This window comes from Wolffia australiana, chromosome 4 (genome assembly GCF_029677425.1).
Source record: "Wolffia australiana isolate 7733 chromosome 4, ASM2967742v1".
In the NCBI taxonomy this organism is placed as follows: Eukaryota; Viridiplantae; Streptophyta; class Magnoliopsida; order Alismatales; family Araceae; genus Wolffia; species Wolffia australiana.
The window spans coordinates 17,584,732-17,604,088 of record NC_135838.1 but is presented as its reverse complement, the minus strand read 5'-3'; the positions used below and the strand labels follow the sequence as shown (position 1 = coordinate 17,604,088).

General features: G+C 44.2%; 1 protein-coding gene across 7 annotated transcripts in view; it reads right to left on the bottom strand.

The window, feature by feature from the left end:
• Positions 1 to 19,357, bottom strand: part of LOC144702153 (U5 small nuclear ribonucleoprotein helicase) — a 76,843-nt gene that overhangs the window by 40,545 nt on the left and 16,941 nt on the right. For 5 of the 7 annotated variants that reach the window (XM_078574063.1, XM_078574067.1, XM_078574066.1 and 2 more), the window contains 8 exons: positions 9,808 to 9,924; positions 9,649 to 9,708; positions 9,396 to 9,467; positions 9,204 to 9,320; positions 8,976 to 9,137; positions 622 to 687; positions 357 to 509; positions 201 to 284 (listed from right to left, as the gene is read on the bottom strand). In XM_078574063.1, the coding sequence (XP_078430189.1) occupies positions 201 to 284; positions 357 to 509; positions 622 to 687; positions 8,976 to 9,137; positions 9,204 to 9,320; positions 9,396 to 9,467; positions 9,649 to 9,708; positions 9,808 to 9,924 (831 nt within the window). Of the gene's footprint in view, positions 1 to 200; positions 285 to 356; positions 510 to 621; positions 688 to 8,975; positions 9,138 to 9,203; positions 9,321 to 9,395; positions 9,468 to 9,648; positions 9,709 to 9,807; positions 9,925 to 11,308; positions 11,328 to 16,599; positions 16,763 to 19,357 lie in introns of those variants that run through there. The other 2 variants (XM_078574068.1, XM_078574069.1) reach the window with 2 other exon arrangements.

The following is a 19,357-nucleotide window of genomic DNA, read 5'->3' as shown; positions in this document are numbered from 1 at the left end:
GCTGGATCTTGAGAGTGGAGTGAGATAAGAGAGAAGGTAATGTGGCAGAGGGCACCCCGCCAGCCAAGGACATATGTTGGGCTTTGCATATCTTATCTTTCATTACATTTTATCACCTTAAGTAGGCAAATATAAATTGTATTTTTTCAACTAAAAACCCAACAAAAATAAAGAAAATTAATCCACTGTTTTAGATGTACCAGCATCTTTGCAGTTCTTCCAGTATCTTTTCGCGCATGAACAAAAACCATAACTTGATGACCCTGCCTTAGCGAATCTACAACCTGGTCATTGATCCCATTCACACAGATTATCAAAAATCCAATATATAGTGAAAAAGAGCACTATTAACCTACCTTGAAGAAACAAATTTCATTTAGCTTTTCGTTCCTTTTTACAAAGTTTTGTTCTGTAATACCAATGTACTGCTGCGCAAGAGGCACGGGGCGATAATCGGAACCAAAAAAGAAAAGCCCTATCTGAGGATTTACCCTGAGAAACTGAGCAACCTGAAATATGAAAGGTGGTCAAAAATTTGAAGGCATCGAAAGAAAATTTAAGAGGCTAGTATTGATAATGGCACTATAAGATGAAAGAAACTCATTCATAGAAACAGCAAACCTCCAAATAATTTGGCAGCGTTGCAGAAAGTCCCAAGATTCTAATCATAGATTGTGATGACTCAACCTGGGAGAAGAGAATGAGTCTCAGATAAATGCACAGTAACGGTAAATAAACATTTTGCACAGAGAGAGAGAGAGATGATTCTATAAAAAGCTGTAAAACTAGAGAGATGATTATATCTCTGTTTCTAACAGTGTATATGATATGATTCAGCATCAAGTCAACAAGCGGAAGAAGTACCAACAGAAGGTGGGCCAGACGTGGGGGCTCAGCTGATTATGGTGAGCACTTAATCCCTTCCTCAGGAGAGGCTAGGGCAGGAATTGAGACATGAGATACCCTAGCCACTAGTCTCCTTCTCTCCCGCTGGGTCATAACTCCTCTCGTGCTCACAGGCTAGACACTGGCCCCATGATGAGAGGCAACCAGTTCATCGGCAATGCTTCACCGTCTGCAAACCATTCATATTTTTCTCTTTCCCCCTAGAATCTTCCTCCCTCTTGAACCCCCCTTGCACTCTTATTGTGGACGTGGAACACTCTTTGAATTTGAGGCATTTTACTATTAGAGTAGTGGAATTACCGAGAAGACGATACAATCTACCAAAATTGTACCAGTATACCCAAGTACAACCTATGCAATCCATTTCTAGTGGAAGTTCAACAGACTCTCATGCATCATTTTGTGTTTTTAAGTATCTATTGCAGCCTGTCTTTTGTTAGGATCTTTTATCCTAGAAGGGGTGAATGAGTACAACTCAGAAATAAAGAGAGATTCTTCAAAGGGAGAGATCAAGATCAAGAGGCAACATATTTAAATGAGGGGAAGAACAGGTAATGAAATGAAACAAAGATGTGTCATATCGCATTCTTTCACATTGTTGGTGAAAAGACACCCCGAAGGAGGCTAGATTCAACCGCAACGAGGGGTTAGACAAGGATGTCCTCTAGCTCCGCTACTCTTTGTCTTGGTCGTGGATGCCCTTGCCATAAGCACAATGGAGGCTTGCTCCAACGGCCTACTGAAAGGTTTTTGGATCCCGAGTTTCCCCGCAGGTATTCCTCTTCTGCAATATGCGGACAATACCACTTTTTTATAGAGGGGGCTGAGGAGGACGCTAAAAACCTATCCATCCTGCTTCCCTTTTTCACATATTGTCTTGGACTACACATTAATCGTGCCAAATCAGCCTTTCTCAGTTTTGGATTATCACAAGAGGAGGAAGCCCTTTGTTCTAGAGCCTTGAGGACACCTAGTGGTACACTACCCATGAAATATCTGGGTCTCCCATTGACAGGGGGTCGTATCAAATCCGTAGAATGGCATCCAGTAGTGTAGAAGATAGAGCGAAAATTGGAGGGATGGCAAATCAAAGTGCTGTCGACAGGGGGAGAATTGGTGCTACTGCACCACGTGCTGTAAGCGATACCTATTTTCTGCTTCTCAATGTTGAAAATACCAGTGGGAACCAAGAGGCGTCTTGAAAGTATGATGAGAAGATTTTTACGTTAAGGTTCAGGATCGGAGGAAGGGAGGGTAGCCCTTGTATCGTGGGATATAGTGTGCAGACCAGTTCGCTTTGGAGGGCAGGGAGTACTGAAATTGCAAGATCTCAACCTAGCATTACTGGCCAAGTGGGTATACAGACTTATGGGACAGGATACAACTAAGGCTACTCTAGTTTTGAAAGACATGTATGGCTTAAGCTTGGACTAGGAAATTCATGGATATCCAGTTCGAGCAACCTCTGCATTCCAGCAAGGGTTGAGGTATGTGTTTCCACAAGTCCATGATTTCTTCGAAACCAAGCTAGGAGATGGCACAGCATTCCGGTTTTTGGATAGACACATGGTCCGAAATGGGCCCATGTTAGTGGGCTATTACATAGAGATAGAAGAGAGAAAAGAAGAAAGTCATTCAACACTCACCATCAAGATGTTTGATATAAAATTCATCAGAAAGATCCGAAGCCAAATGAGCAGCCTCATGAGATTCATTTCCTGTAATTATAATATCATCAACATACACAAGAAGAAGTGTGACTCCCCCCGACGAGGAATGAAGATAGAAAGGGTATGATCACCATTGGACTGAGAATAGCCAAATAATTTTATGGAGTGGGTAAAGCGACCAAACCAAGCCCTTGGAGACTGCTTCAACCATAGAGGGTCTTCTTGAGAAGGCAGACCAAAGGGGGCCCCGAAGAAGGAGCCGCATCGCCGAAAGACAAGGACATGTAAACTTCCTCATGGAGATCCCATGAAGAAAGGCATTCTTGATGTCAAATTGCTGAAGAGGCCAGTCATTATGAGCCACAAGAGTGATGAGCAGACGAACAGAGTTCATCTTAACAACAGGAACAAATGTTCTAAATAATCAACATCAAACTGCTGAGTATAAGCCTTAGCCATCAAGCGGGCTTTATCTGTTCAAGAGTGCCATCAGACTGGTACTTGACGGCATTGACCCAACAATGAAGAAGACAGTGGGTGGTATCAAACATGTGATGAAACTTGCATTCAGCAAGACCGTTCTATTGAGTGTATGGACATGATGTTTCATTCATGATGCCATGAGAGGTGAAGGTGGAAATGGTAGAGTTAATGTAATCACAGGCATTTCAGAGCGGAAGCATTTTAGGGATGTAGCAAATTGATTTTGGATGAGGGCATGAAATGAAATGATAGTTTGACAAAGGCCAGATTTTTTTTTTGGAGTAAGCGCATATGAAGAGGGCGGAATCATCAACAAATATTGCCAACTATTCCAGGCCCGACCTACTAGGAATGGGGGGAGACCCCATAGATAACTGTGAATGAGAGAGAAAGGAGAAGATGAACGTGAAGACGCATCAGGAGGGTATGTTGTCCAAGTATGTTTAACCAAACGACATGGTTCACAAACAAATCCGTCCACAGGACATCCATGAAACAAATGAGGGAACATCTATTTCAGAATAGACAAGGATGTCCCAAGAGACGGTGAAGAAGTGATAAGATCAAGAAAGCGCAATCCAAAATATGATCTTATTGTGTCTTCGGAGAGAAGATCTTTATCAGTTCGTTACACGAGACAATTGCAGAACGAGGGAAATATACGAAATGTGTACAATGTAGCTTCAGCGAGAATGAATAGAAGATACCACAAACCAGGATCGAGTGATCCTTCTTTTGGACGCAGGCTTCCCCTGCTCTCCAGCCTCTCCCCGTGCTCCTAGACGGGACCCATACCCTTCTTTGAAATTCGTACATGTAGGTCTATTCCTGTCTTTCTTTATTTATAAGGTCGTTGACCCACTTAGTCCTCTTGAGCTGACGTGGCCCTGGCTCTTTGGTTAAATCCTCTTTTTTTGTATTTTCTTGAAAAGAACGTATCAAGAAGCCAAAGATTTTCATGTGTCATAGAGGAGAGAGGAGGTTCGACACCAGGGACCGAAGGAGGGCAATGGAGGATGTCGAGACAACCTCATTTCTCAGCAAGTGTAGTCATCTGCCCCGATGCTTTATCACGATAGAAACAGGTTTCAGGTGTGAAGGATAAATTAGACCCAAGTTTTGAACAAGGCGACAAAGTGAACGGAGGCTAACGGTAAGATGTGGAACATGAAGGACATGGGTGAGAGTAAGGTGGGAGGAGAATTGGACAGACCCCATGCCGGTGACAGTCAAGAGGTCACCAGATGCAGTCCAACCTTACAAGAACTAGGAGAGGGGGTGTAGGTAAGGAAACATTGGGTCTCAGGGGTCATATGGGCAGTGACATCTGACTCAACAATCCATTGCATCTATAAAGACAAAGCAGCGGAAGGGACAAAAATTTTACCCCCATGAGCCGGCCACGTAGAAACCACCATATTAGACTGAAGTAAGTGGCAGAGTTAGTCGATTTCCTCACGCTAGAGCATGATCGGTACTGGTGCAGTAGGGAGAAAGGCAGGAGACACCTGAGTGGTCACCAAGTGGCTTTGGTGAGCATACTTCCGCACCCACTTGTAGCAAGTCTCCTTGGAATGACCATGTTTCTTGCAATAGTTGCAGAAAAGAGAAGGATCTCTGTAAGTCCCATGACCAGGTGGCACCGATTTCAATACCACGGGGGCGATGTGAGTGTGTCACTGCAGGAGGGGGCATATGAGGCGGCTCTCCCCTGACAGGTCGAAGACGTGAATTCCCAAGATGTTGGGGAGCCATCACGGAGGCGAATTCAGGGTAGAATATCCCAAGATGTGACTCTTCATTTTGAAAAATTTGAAAGGCCTCCTTATTGGTCAGAACTTTTTATCACTGGATGAGCTGACAACGCAGAGACTCATACTCGGGATTCAATCCCATGAGAAATTTGAACACTTAGAGTTGTAGGACATACAAACGATCAACAGAGTGGGAGTTTGGAGGCATGTAGTGATCCAACTCAGCCCATAGGGAAGTCATTTCAATGTGATATGCCCGAACAGATCGTGGACCTTGGACCAAATTGGTGGAGCGAGTCACAATATCATAGATAATGGCCAAGTTGTTCCTCTTGGAGTGAGATTCTTGGGCAGTGTTCGATATGTCCATGGTGGATTCGAGAGATAAGAATTCAGCAGCAAAAGATGGATTGTTATTGTCAAGAAGCCAACGGTGAACAACAAACTCAACATCAGCCCAATGGGAAGCAGTGGGAAGTGGCGGCTCTTCCCCAAGATGTTTCATAAGTTTTCCTTTCAAGGCGATTTGAACATACTGATGCCACTAAAGAAGATTCAATCCTTTAAAACAAAATTCAGGAGTTATGTGAGGTAAAGGATAGTGCCAATGACTCCACTCTGGTGTTAAGAGAGTAGGCAGTGCTGGCGGCAGATTGGCAGCAGACGTAGTGGCGTCATCAGTAGCCATCAGATAAGCTAGCGGGAGATCAAAGATAATCAATTACAAGATGTAAAGGCAAAACGACGCGGCCAATGCCGGCAGAGCTGTCGGTGTGACAGCCTAGCTAACGTGTGCCATCTCAAATGGCCGTAAACCGAAATGGACGGCGGTGGAGACAGAGTGAGCCCAGGCAGAGCCAACGTGAACAATGGCGGAGCCTAAAAGAGTGGAGGCAAAGCCAAAACCTTGAATTGATAGTAGATCAAATCAGGAGGAAAACTCCGAAATGAGGCTCCAATACCATGAAGAAACCTAGAATTAAAAGAGGATCAACCTCATAAGAGCAAATTAGGGTTCATTACATGGTAGTTATAGTGGGGAGGAGAGAGAGTCTGAAATGAGCCCATGTTAGTGGCTATTACATAGATATAAAAGAGAGAAAAGAAAGAAACCCATCAACACAGAAATTGACAGAGATGTTGACCATAAATGACTTCATAGATACTAGCACATTTGTCTCCTGCAGCGACATCCCGGGACATATGATCCTCACTCGATTCTCTTTTAATAAAATGATACTTTGCCTCTATATACTTGTCTCAATTATGCAACACTCAAAGGGGAATAAATAAGAGGGTGAAAGGACTGGAGAACAATAGGTGATATCCATAGTGCAATATCCAACCCCTCTTTCAGTTATTTTGCCTGTCTGGGATATGACCATCATTCAAACCTTTAGGCAGGCATCCAAGGACTGAGAAATGAAGTCCCAGTTAGTTTCTCTTACTGTCTACAGACCCCTTCTTCTGTCTCAATCCCTCAATCTATGAGGGATCCCAAGCCCCTGCAATTGCCTCTACCTCACATGATCTTTAGCCAGCTTCCTTTTGGTGGATCCCTACCTCTTCTCCAGACTGACCTCCTCCTCAAAGATAACAAACTTGCGAGATATGGAATGCAAAAACAGCAAAATAGCTAGATCTGGAACCCCAAAATCAACACAGCTTGCATAATCAGCATCAGTAAAATATCCTGATCACTTAGGCAATAAATCATGTCTGATTTCAGAGGATGATAGTCCATTGATAAACTAATGCCTCATTGTATTTATATATTGTGTAGTCTGCATTTGATGGAGAAATCGGATCCTCTGGTAGATGATCTCCCAAACCTATCCAACAAGAGAAAGCTCCATGAGTTTGTTACATTTCTAAATATGTTTGTTTATCAAGGAGGAGAAAGAGATTAAAAGAAAATGAAGGTTGTGTGGTGCCTTTAGCCCCACCCAGGATTGACTTTTGACGAATAAAAGGGATCTCTAGTGGGAATAACCACAATTAAATAAATATCTAATTAATAATTAGGGAACTTTTCAAATTAACTTGATTAAAAATTGTTAATAACATAGTGAATGTACTTATCATTGATTCAATCTCCATACTGTAGTTGTATCTGTTGAAGACATGAGCTGCTTGTGAAGCCCAGGATAAAGGAGCTATGTATCGGGCCAATTCAGGCCCAATATCGGGTGCCATATCAGGCCCATCTGATCAATAACGGCTAGTAAAACTAGCCATTATATGACCATTGGAATTAGCCATTATAGGCTCATATAAAAGACGATATACACATTGAATGTATAGATATTGTTTTGAATAGAAATTCTCTTTTCTCTTCCTCTTTCTCTCTTCAGTTCTAGCTTTATCAGTATCTGTAGAGGGGCAAAATACCTGCCCACATTACTCGACCTATTCGCGGACTTTTCCGGCCTATGCATCAATCGGGCTAAGTCTGCATTTGTGAGCTGTGGCCTAACCTTGGAGGAGGAGGCTCAATGTGCAGAGGCGCTGGGAACACCGATTGGTAGCCTCCATAAGAGATATCTGGGTCCGCCGTTAAGTGTTGTCCAGAGGCGGATAATTAAGGCAGATTGGCTGCCGATGGGCGGTTGGAAGGATGGCAAGCCAAAGTGTTGTCCAGAGGCGAGAGGTTGGTGCTATTGAGGGCGGTCCTGTCAGCAATACCTATATTCTATCTCTCTGTATTCAAGATGCCTACTGGAATCGGCCAGAGACTCGAAGGCTTGATGAGACGTTTCCTCTGGAAAAGCAATGGTACCGATCAGAGTCGAGGGCTCGCACTGGTTGCATGAGATACCGTATGTAGGCCCACCAAACATGGCGGACTAGGAGTATTGCATATCCAAAGCACGAATACCGCATTATTAGCAAAGTGGGTGACTAGGATCATGCAACTAAGCAATGACCTCACCATACAGATCTTGAGAGACAAGTATGGTCAGGAATTGAACTGGGATAAGAAAATAGCCCCAATAAAGGGGGCGTCAGCATTTTGGCAAGGCCTCAGACAAATCTTCCCCAAGCTCTGGGAGTTCTACTCTGTCCGAATAGACGATGGCTCTCTCTTTAAATTCTGGACAAACCCCGGGGCGTCGCGCGCCCCTTGCGAGAAGCATTCCCTCGGCTATTTGCACTCGCGCAATGCCCTGAGGCTACAGTAGGTGAATGCTGGGACAGTACCTGGAATCCAAGGGTTGAAGGTGCCTTGTCAGCCCAACGACTAACTGATTTCGTGGGCTTGCAACAAGCACTAAATCAGATCCGCCCTAACCGGGGGAATTAGATGGTTGGGATTGGACAAGAGCTCTTTTCTCAGTGGGGAAAGCCTATGCACGGATCCGACAGGGCAACGAGGAAGAAAAAATATGATCCAAGCGTGTCGAGCTATCTGGCATCTTAAGGTTCCGCTTAACGCCAAGATTTTTCGGTGGCTCTTGCTCCAAAAGAGATTGATGACCCGCGTCTTTCTCAAGAGGATGTATCCAGATGCCCCGACGGTATGCGTGTTGTGCACGAGAGATGACGAAGATTGTAATCATTTATTTTTTGGATGCCCTTTCGCACGCACAGTTTGGGCCACCCAAGCACAGTTGGCGGTGAACACGTCATCAGAAGAGGCCTTTTGGTAGTCCATGCAGAGGACCGATCACAGACATAGAGAAGTGGGGGGCCGAGCGCTGACAGTATTTTAGAGAATCTGGCTACACAGAAATGAGGTGATCTTCCAAGGGGGGAACGCTCTACAGACGGGATCGCCCATGAGATAGAAGGTCTCATAACATCATGGTTTTCCTCGTGACAGGGATGAAGAGGGAAGAGGAAAACGTATACATCGAATAGAGTCCTAGGGCTCAAACCACGTACTTGTCAGGTGGTTACCAATTTGTTCGGGCGACCGCCTCATATGTTTTTCAAAAAAAAAAAAAAAAAACACATCCAAAGGATAAACACAAAGATGTGAATCCATCATTTTCCAAAATAAGTGAAAATTGTTCATTTAAATTCTTCAACAGTCAAAATGCTTATGGCATTGTAACATTTTTTTTGAAAGAAGGCATTGTTAAATGTTAAATCAACTATTTTTTCATTTTTGACACAGAATATTCAAGTACATAAATAGTCATTCTATTGTTAAGCTTACTTGACGTAATGTTCTAGCAATCAGAGCTTCAATAACAGGTCCTCGATCATCATTTAGAAGGTGTACTTCATCAATAATTAAGAGTTTCACCAACATAGACATTGACATGTCACTGCTCTTCCGTGTTATAACATCCCATTTTTCTGGAGTGGTAACTATCATCTGAGACAAAATAATAACCTTGTCAGAAGATCAGTAATATAAGATATTCCAGGCAGAGAAACAAACCTGAGTTTCCTCAAGTTCATTCTTGGTGAGCTGCATATCTCCTGTAAGCTCTCTAACTATCAAGTTCAAAGGTGCTAACCGACGACTAAATGTTGATGTAACCTCTGCGGCCAATGCCTGGTGTCCAAGATCACAAAATCAACAACCTCATAATTGAAAACAAAACATAAGTCAGCAGAAGGCTCGACATACCTTCATTGGTGCAACATACACAATCTTGAATTCTTTTTTCTGAACAATACCTTGACGGAAGTGTTGCTTAATCTGACGTAAATGAATTTTTAATATTCACCCCATTTAATAGCATACAGAATTCATGAATTAAACTGAAATCATTTGAAAATCTGGGATAAAACAAAAAGATGAATAATACAATAAACAAAGGAATGGAAGTGCATGCAAACATCAAATAAATTGTGCAATAATTAATACTTCTCAGCAGCACCTCATGTAGAACAGCAATCATTGCAATATTTGTTTTGCCAGCTCCTGTTGGTGCACAAACCTGAAATGGTAAATATAAGAATTTTATTAGAAAGCAAGGTTTTGGTTTTTTCCTAATTCCACCATGAAATTGAACTCATGGGTATTGGATAGGAGTTACCAAGATGTTTTCATTTGTATGATAAGTTGTTTGATATATGCGGCTCTGTATTCGATTCAAAGACTTGTATCCATGAAAAGCAGTTTGAGCAAACTCATCCAATTGACTTATTTCAATCTGATCATAGAAAAAACCAAAAGATAATGAGAAATTTTTCATATAGACAGAGGGCATCAGACTGACTTTTAAGCACTCATTCAATTTATTTTTTTTGAAGCACTCATTCAAATAGAACTAGTATCCATCTACTTGTAGTTATCATCCCCCGTAAAATCGAGATGTTGCCTGTTTAGAGTGTGAATACCCAATTAAAAACGCTATATATTGTTGGGTTACTAATGATGATTACTGATGGTACATGCAACTATAAGAGATAAGGTGAACTGCTATGGCCAGTCTCAAAAGTCTGATGAGAATATTCAGAGCTAAAAAAATTAGCACAGCATTACCTTAAATTAAGTTTTTGCTCTTTACATATATTTACTCCATAAGATTATAATATTGCATCTATACCCATGATCATTAGGGTAACTGCCTATTGGTCATAATAGCCCTTAAAGGGTTCGCCATTACAACTTTATAAAAAGAGTGTTTTGAACCTTAAAAAAAACTTCTTTTTTATCCTCTTTTGTATTGCGGAGGAAACTCAACTTATCATCTTCCTGAGTTTTCCCCCATTCTATCTGCTCTGTAAGTCAAATGCTCCCTTCAACTTCCCTGTCCCTCCACTCATTTATTTGTTTTTAGAAGAAAGTAAGGAAGATCACCTAAGATCAGCAATCAATCTGAGGTTATTTATAGGTTTTTACTTTGATATTTTAAAAAAATAGATATGAACGTATAATACCACAAATGGCCAGATTGGCCCTTCCCTCGCCCTTCACTCCCTCCTAAAACAATTATGAAACAAAACTCTCCACATCATGCAGCACACTGTTCATTGAGGCATGCCTTCCCTAAACAACAACATCATTACGGTGCAGCCATATCATCCATTGCACCACAAGGAGCCTTCCCCACTCCATTCCTCCTGCAGACACCCCCATGGATAGAGCCCCAGAAGGCCTCATCTGAAGCAACATCCACCCTTGGGATCTGTCAGTCGGAAAGCAATCGTTCTCCTTTTGTTTATGTCTTTATTTCTTTAACTTTTCTTTCTTACCCTTTTCGGGTTAGTCATTATGTAATGGGCCCAATAGTGTTTAGGCCCACTTGTAAAACCCATAAGTATGGGAAAGACCTATCGAAGTAGTAAGTTGTTTTTTTTGTCTTCAAACCCTAACTGTCAGCTAAGTCCACCACTGCAAGGAGAGGAAGGCCAGGCTATCGACATGGTATCAGAGCAAGTGCGAGGAGTCTTCGCCTGACCATTCCACTCTGGTCCGTTGGAATAGCTAGTCAGATATTGAGTCACGGGGCATTACGACCCCCGTCCATTTCTCTATCTCGAAAAGTCAGTATCGACTGTCGTGAGGGGTTGAGTTGTCAAGAAGAGACTTACAACTTGAGGCTGTCAAGAAGAGTGTGGTTGAACTGCTCTACAACAGAGCTAACAGCTGTCACGCCTCCGAAGGATTCGAAGCTGAAGCAAGAGGAAAACGGGAGCTAAGTCAAAGCCATGGCAGATAGTGCATCGTCAGCAGGCCCTAAGGTAGATTGGGAAGAACGGGAGATAACAGCTCAAGTAATCTTCCCAGTGGTTCCTGAAGTTGTGAAATTTAATGGCTTCAATTTGATGGAGTGGAGCAAATATGTGGAGTTAATCCTGGAGAGTAAGGGGTTAGTTCATCACCTCACGGAGGAGGTAGATCCAAGCAGCGTGAAGTATAAAATGTGGAAAAAGGAAGACGCCAGTGTCCATGCATGGTTGCTGGGCAGTATGGCAGGAGACCGATTTTGGAAATACCTGTATTTGAAGACTGCCAAGGGAATTTGGGACCAACTACACAGGAATAGTGTGAAGAAAAGTCATGCCCGGAGAATCTTTGAATTAGTGATGAGAGCTACTACACTCGTCCTAGGAGAAATGTCAGTATCCGAATTCGCAGATGAACTTCAGGCGCTGTGGTGAGAGATTGATCATTTGAGGCCTATTAAGAACACAGAAGAATGGCAGTCTACATTACAGGATCGGATGTTCAGGTTCCTTATGGGACTGCATAGAGAGTATGAAGGCCTCCGAAGTCAGATTCTCAACAGGGAGCGTGTTCCCGACTTGGAAGAAGCTATACAATTGGTGTTGGATGAAGAAAGACGCAGGATGTATGGGAACAACAAAGAAGACACTGGATCAGGTCTTATGGCTAAGGCAAAATCACAAAAGAAATTAGCAGAAGGAAGTGAAGGCGTAGCTGTAAAAGATCAGAGAAAGTCTGGGGAAGGTCCAGAACTGAAGTCTCCGGGGGGGAAATTTCAGTACAAGTCAAACCTGCATTGTTCCTATTGCAAAAGAAGGAATCATACCCGAGACAAATGTTGGATTCTACATGGACGACCCTCCAAGCCAGCACAGGCGAATGCCACTGACTTTAAGGAGGGTGAATCAGGTGTGGAAGAAGGATGCGGGAATGACAACCCCAAGGTTACTGCTGGGGACTATATCAACCTTAAAGAAGAGTTTGAGAAACTCAAGACGATGATAAGCTCCACTTCCATGGCCAGAATTGGTGAGCTATCTTAGTCCCCAAATCATCTCTTTTCTGACTGGATAATTGATACAGGGGCAATAGACCATATGACCCCCTACCGCTCGAAAATATTTAATTACACTCCTTTCAAAGGAGAGAAGCGGGTATTCACTGCAAGGCGGGAAAGTCTACCAGTCACTGGTGTTGGAGATGTAAAAATATCAGGCCTTGATTTCATTAAACATGTTCTACATGTACCTGGTCTTAGAGCACAGCTTATATCTCCGCAGAAATTTGTTCAAGATTTAAAGCTTATTTTTTCTATGGCGCCTGATGGGATTTTTGTTTATGATAAGGCAAAGAACCAGAAGACTTCATTCACCTTTTAAGGTGAAGAATGGAATCATCTATGTGAGCGACCTGGCAGTTGAGAGTCAGATGGCCTGCTATGCTGCAGAAGACGTGAAGTGGAGCAGACAGACGGAGCAGATTAAGCTTTTACATTGTAGACTTGGACACCCTTCATTTGAACTTTTGAGACTCATGTTCCCCGTGTTTTTTTAAAGGCGTTAATGTTTCTAATCTCAGTTGTGAGACATGTCAATTCTCTAAACATAAACGTACGTCTTTTAATGGCCGGGGGTGAACGGAGTGAGAAACCATTTACACTTATCCATTGTGATGTGTGGGAACCATCCTCTACTACGGCTGTGACAGGAGCAAGATGGTTTATCATATTTATTAATGATTGTACACGGTTGACATGGGTATATCTCTTAAAATCTAAGTCTGACATATCTGCTGTGGTCCAGAATTTCTTCCAGATGGTGAAGACTCAATAAGAGATTTCCATAAAAGTATGGCGTACAGACAATGCCAGGGACTTCTTCAATGAGACACTCTCTTCTTATTTGAAGGATCTGGGTGTGACTCATGAGTCGTCCTGTGTGTATACCCCACAGCAAAATGGAGTAGCCGAAAAGAAGATAGGCCATGTTACCGCTACAGCTCGATCATTGTTGATCCATTATGATGTACCAAAAAGATTTTGGGGAGATGCTGTTCTAACTGCTGTACACATCATTAACAGGTTGTCATCAAGATCCCTGGGATATGCTAGTCCTGTAGATCTGATGATGAAATTCTATCCTCACCATCGATGGAAGACAGATCTTACACCGCGGATATTTGGGTGTACATCCTTCGTACATATTCACAATCCGGGAGACAAATTCAGCTCCAGATCTGTGAAGTGTATATTCTTGGGTTGTTCACAAACCCAAAAGGGATACAGATGCTATAATCCCGAGTCAAGGGTCCACGATGTCGCTCAACAATGACCAGAGATAGAGGGTGATTGACAGCAGTTGAGCAGTGGAGATCGAAGGCATGATGGCTTGGGTGCTTGACAACAGTCGAGAGGAAGGAATGGGATGCCACGGCGGCTAGGATTTCCAGGTTCTCTGGGACTTCTAGGTCAATATTTGGTCAGAAAAAACTTATCTCGAAGGTGGAAGATTCTGGAGGTGAAGTTCCATGGAGGGTGGAGATTTCGGGGGGCGAGGAAATCCCACTAGATGGAGTAGCTTGGCTGAAAGATTTATCAGCGTAAGGAGGTGATACCAGGTAGAGAGGAGCATTAATGGAGTAAGGAGCTCAGATGGAGGGAGTTGCCTTTCTTACACACTCTCTGCTAAAACCGCCAACATTGAGACCTTCTCAGGGCTTCAAAGTGGTGTCTTCCATTGCAGGGGAGTGATCAAGAAGGGGTTTCCCATCTCATTAATGGCGACCTGGAAGAGCTCCAGTGTCTAATTCTCAGCAGTAGGTAATACCTAGTCCTCATGTTGTGAATATGGGTCCTGTTCCAAGTGGCTTTGCAGATTTCTCATTTGATTATTCAGCTGGACTGCAACTTCAGGAATTCCAGGCACCTGTGGATATATTCCACTACATGTCTCTTGAGAATCCTACGAGAATCATTCGCCCTCATGGAATTTTACATCAGCAGACAAAGAATTTCCTTGATTCAGGATGGTAGCACTTTTTTCCATGTTGGGTGTGCTAATAACCCAAGAAAAAGCATTACATAGACCAGGGACTGAACTTGTATTATGGTTTATGAACACGTTCAAAAGATATGCACCAATATATTCTCATTTAAGATATGTCTTCCACCAAGTATGGGGATAAAACCTCGTCATCAGGTCTACAGGACTTTCGCAGCCTATGATTTGGAAGGCAACCTGTTAATTATATGCACAGATGTTAAGACAGCCTATCCAGAAATGTTAAGGCACATCATGACCTATTCGCCTCTCCACTTCTCCATTCTGTTGTGGTATATATATGCACGAAGATTCATGAATCACATGCTGTGCCTTGAAGTACAAAGCAAGAGTTCCATTGATGAAGTCCCTTCCGTTATCTGATTGCAGTCGCTTGATAGAAGTATCAAATTGATTCTTCACCATGAGGAAGAAGGCTTGAACCACAGAGGCAACATCTGATTTGGACTTTAACAAGTACACCCAAGTTGACCGTATGCAATCATCAAGAAATACAATGAAATATCTGCCGTATGTCGACGATGTAGTAGAAGATGGCCCCCACATGTCACAATGAATTAGCGCAAACGGCACTGCACTTCGTTCAATCTTTCCACTAAAGGATACACAATAAAGAGAGTAGCAGCATTCGTATCCTTAAAGAGCATATGAAACATATGTCTCAAAAGTTCAAAAGAAAGATGCCCAAGGCAACAATGCACCAGACAAATCCTCTCCACTCGTCTGGTAGGATCAAGCTCCTGTGTAGCATAGCACAATGTTGAACCACCACTAGATTCGTCGCTCATATACAAAAGTTCATTCTTCAATTAAAAGGTGGAGTCCCCTGGTTTTTGTCTTATCATAAACAAATACCATCAGGTGACATGGAAAAATAAGGTATAAATCTTTGACAAATCTCTGTGGAGATATTAGTTGGGCCTTGAGACCATGGACATGTAGAACATGTTTAATGAAACCAAGGCCTGTAATTTTTACATCCCCGATACATGTGACCGGTAGGGCTTCCCCCCTGCAGTGAACACCCTTCTGTCTCCTTGATATGAAATATAATTAAGGAACTTAGAACAATTGGGGGTCACATGATTGGTAGCACAAGTGTCAATGATCCTGTCAGATAGAATTAGAATGGATAGGTAGCTCACCAGCTCTGGCCATGGATCAAGAACTTATCGTGGTCCTGAGGTTCTCAAATTTTTCTTTAAGAGTAGCATAGTCTTCAACAGTAATCTTAAGAGTAATTTTGATGGTGTCCTGTCATCATGCTTCTCCATGACCAGATCCATCTTCTTCAGAGTCGGTGACATAGCCTTGAGCCGATTTGGGAGGTCGTCCATGCAGAGTCCAGCAGGTATCCTTGGTATGGTTTTTCTTCTTACAATAAGAAAAATGTAGGTTCTATCTACCTTGTTATTAACCTCCTTGGCCCCTCTGATCTGGATTTTTGTCTCCCTGATTCCTCGAAGTTTTTGTAGCTGTTTTTTCACGCCCGTCCGATCTGCCTCTATGCTGCTTCATTTTTGCCATGAGTCCAGCTGGTGTTTTCTTTATCATTCCCATATGCCATGTGTCTTTCCTCATCCAGTACATGCTCTCGATTGAGAATCTGACTCTGGAGTCCCTCGTAGTCCTTATTGAGTCCCATAAAAACCGGAACATACGATCCTGCAGGTAGATTGCCAGTCTTCAGGATTCTTGCTCGGCCTGAGGTAATCAATCTCTCGGCACAATCCCTGAAGCTCCTCAGCAAGCTCGGTAACTAATGAGTCGCCTTGTACTAGCGTGGTTGCTCTAGTCACAAGCTCAAAGGTTCCCCAGACATGAGTATTCTTCGCATTGCTTCTATGTCGCTTGTCCCAGATCCTCTTGGCTGTTTTCAAGTAAAGATACTTTCTGAACTAGCCTCCCACCATGCTGCCCAGTAACCACGCAGCATCCTCCTTCCAAGATCTATATTTTGGACTATCCGGATTTACATCCTCCTTGAGGTGATGAACTAATACTTTGCTTTCAAGTATCAATTCCACGTACTGGCTCCAATCCAGCAGATTGAACCCATTAAACTTCACAATGTCAGGGACAACAGGAAAAATTACCTGACTCGTTAAACCCCATTCCACTCCATCCGATCTTGGACCTGTAAGGCTTGGAATTTCCTCCATATTTGCCTCACCCCTGAGCTTAGTGTAGTCCTGGTTGTCAGCGCGTCCAGACAGTAGTCCCCAAGTCAAAGGTATCCGGAGAGGATGCTTGCCAAGCTTCTTCCTCCTTACCTACTCGAAAATCAGTTCTTTATTCGTCGAGCCAGGCTGGTAAAATCAAAAGGCCACGCCAGGCCGCAAAACTACTCAAGGTCACCACCAACAGGATCCAATGTAGGGTCAACAGCAGAACGCCCAGGGAGCTCTGATACCAAGTGAGACTCCAGCCAACGGCGACCATAGCAGCCTGTTAGGGTTGGAGAGAAGCGGTCGAATGAAAAAACAGGAAAACTCAATTGAATGGTAATTGTTTCTCCATACTAATGGGGTTACAAGTAGGCCCGACACTCATTGGCCCCATTAAGGTACAAACACAGAGAAAACTAAAAAAGATGCACGAAAGGAGTAAAAAAAGAAAGATACAAAATAAGAAAGGAAACAAAATGGTTGCTCCCGACACCCTTTATACAAGCTTAGCAGGTTCGGATCTTGATGTCCAAACCCAGTCACATCAGTCAAAAAAATAAAGCCGTTACAGCAAATATAAAGACGAATACATGGCTCGTAGAGTTAAAAATAAAAGTAGAAATTCTGCAGTCTAACAAAAAGAAAGCCTGAGCCTCTTTTCACCTACCCTCCCATGAAGACCAAACTCTCTCTCTCTCTTAAAATATTGTTTCTGAAATCCAGATCTGAGGTGTCTCTCTCCTCCGAAACTGTTGATATGATTATTATCGTTTCTGTATTTTTCTCTCTCTTGTTAGCCCATTAAGGGCCCTATCTCTAGTCAGCCCATTAGGGCTTCCTATAAAACCCTGTAATCTCTTTCATTTCTGGATTGAGAAGTAGTGTTTTCTTGTTCACATGGTATCAGAGCCATAACCCTAACCCTAATCTGGGTTTCCTGGGCTTGACCTTGCGCTCCGATCTCTGGCGATTCTCACGTCCCCCTGATCTCGCGCTCCGGTCCATCGCCGTCCGCCGTATCCTGCATCTGGGGTCGTGTGCAGCAGTTCGCCGCGCGCCATCTTCCGTCGCTCGCCGCGAGCAGCCGCCCGCCGCGCGCAGCCGCCCGCCGCGCGCAGCAGCCAGCCACGCGCAGCCGCCCGGCGCACGCAGCAGCCAGCCACGCGCAGCCGCGTGCCGCGCGCAGCAGTCAGCCGCGCCGTGTATCTGCCTGCTTCGGCCGCGTCATCCACCGCGCCGTGTATCTGCCTCAGTCGAGCCATCAGCTCTTGCCGATCCCACTGCTCGGTGCAGCACCTTCTGACCGTGGTCTACTCTGATTGAGTCTCCGGATCCTACAATGACGAATCCGGTTGCTGCTGATTCGCCAGAAGCCCAGACCTCTACTGTTACGCCAGACTCGACGCTGGTATCGACGCCACATGCATCTGCGGTGCCTCTTGAGTCCGGGAATTGGTCGTCCTCCCCTGGACCATTCTCTCTGCCTAGGATGCCTCCGGATGGCATGTTTACTGGATTTAATCTTCTGCAATGGCGCCAGTACGTCCAGATCACTTTAAAGGGGCGTCTCATGCGCCATCTTCTAGAAGACGGACCTCCCCGGACCGATCTCAAGTATTATGACTGGCTGGACATTGAGGGGGTGGTTCATCGCTGGCTCTTGGACAGTATTTCACCCAATGTTAAGGGTGAATTCCTGTCTCTAGAGTCGGCTCGGGCGGTCTGGGAAGCGGCACTCGAGAGCCACTCCAAGAAGCACAACATTGCGACTCTGTACGAATTGGTGCATCGGGCCGCCAACCTGCGTCAAGTGGACCGGTCTATCATGGAGTACAGTACGGAGCTCATTTCGTTGTGGAATGAGATTGACCACTACATGCCGCCAGACCCTCATTCGGTGGACCGCAAATATACTCTTCAACTTCGGGTTTTCCAGTTTCTTATGGGACTGAACCCGGAATATGAAGCGGTACGGGCTCAGCTTATACATCGGGAGACTGGTCTTACCTTCAAGGATGCACTCCGCAGTGTGAGGGTTGAAGAATCTCGCTTTCAGCAGACCCAGAACTCGGCTTCGGCACTTGTAGCACAGTCCTCTTCGTCTGCGCGCCCATCGACGACTACACCACCCGGCACTTTGCCGCGTAGTCCGACTGCTCGGACCGAGGAGTCTCCTAAGGGTGATCCTTCGCTCTTTTGCAACTACTGCAAGAAGCGAGGTCACTCCAAAGAGACGTGCTACAAGCTTCAACGGAAACGCATGCAACAGAACAATCTTGCTACTGTCGCACCGTCTGTGAGTCACGTGCCTACTCCGGGTCAAGTACCGCTGCCGTATGGTCTTCTCCCGACAAGTGCCTCGCCCGCCAGTTTTACTCCGGAGGAAATGGAACGTCTACGCCAATTGCTTGATCCTCCAGTCGTGGGCTCATGCTCCTTGGCCCACGCAGGTATGTCCACCGTTCTTCTTACATCTCCATTCCCTTCCGGAAACCCTTCTTCATCTTCCGCTTGGCTTCTTGATTCCAGTGCTACCGCTCACATGACACCTAATCCTCGAGCCTTTGTGACTTATGAACCCGTCTCTGGATCTTCCAAAGTCAAGACTGCTTCCGGAGATCTTTTCACCGTGGCAGGAATTGGTCGTGTGGCCCTCTCCTCTTCAATAACTCTTCCTAAAGTCCTT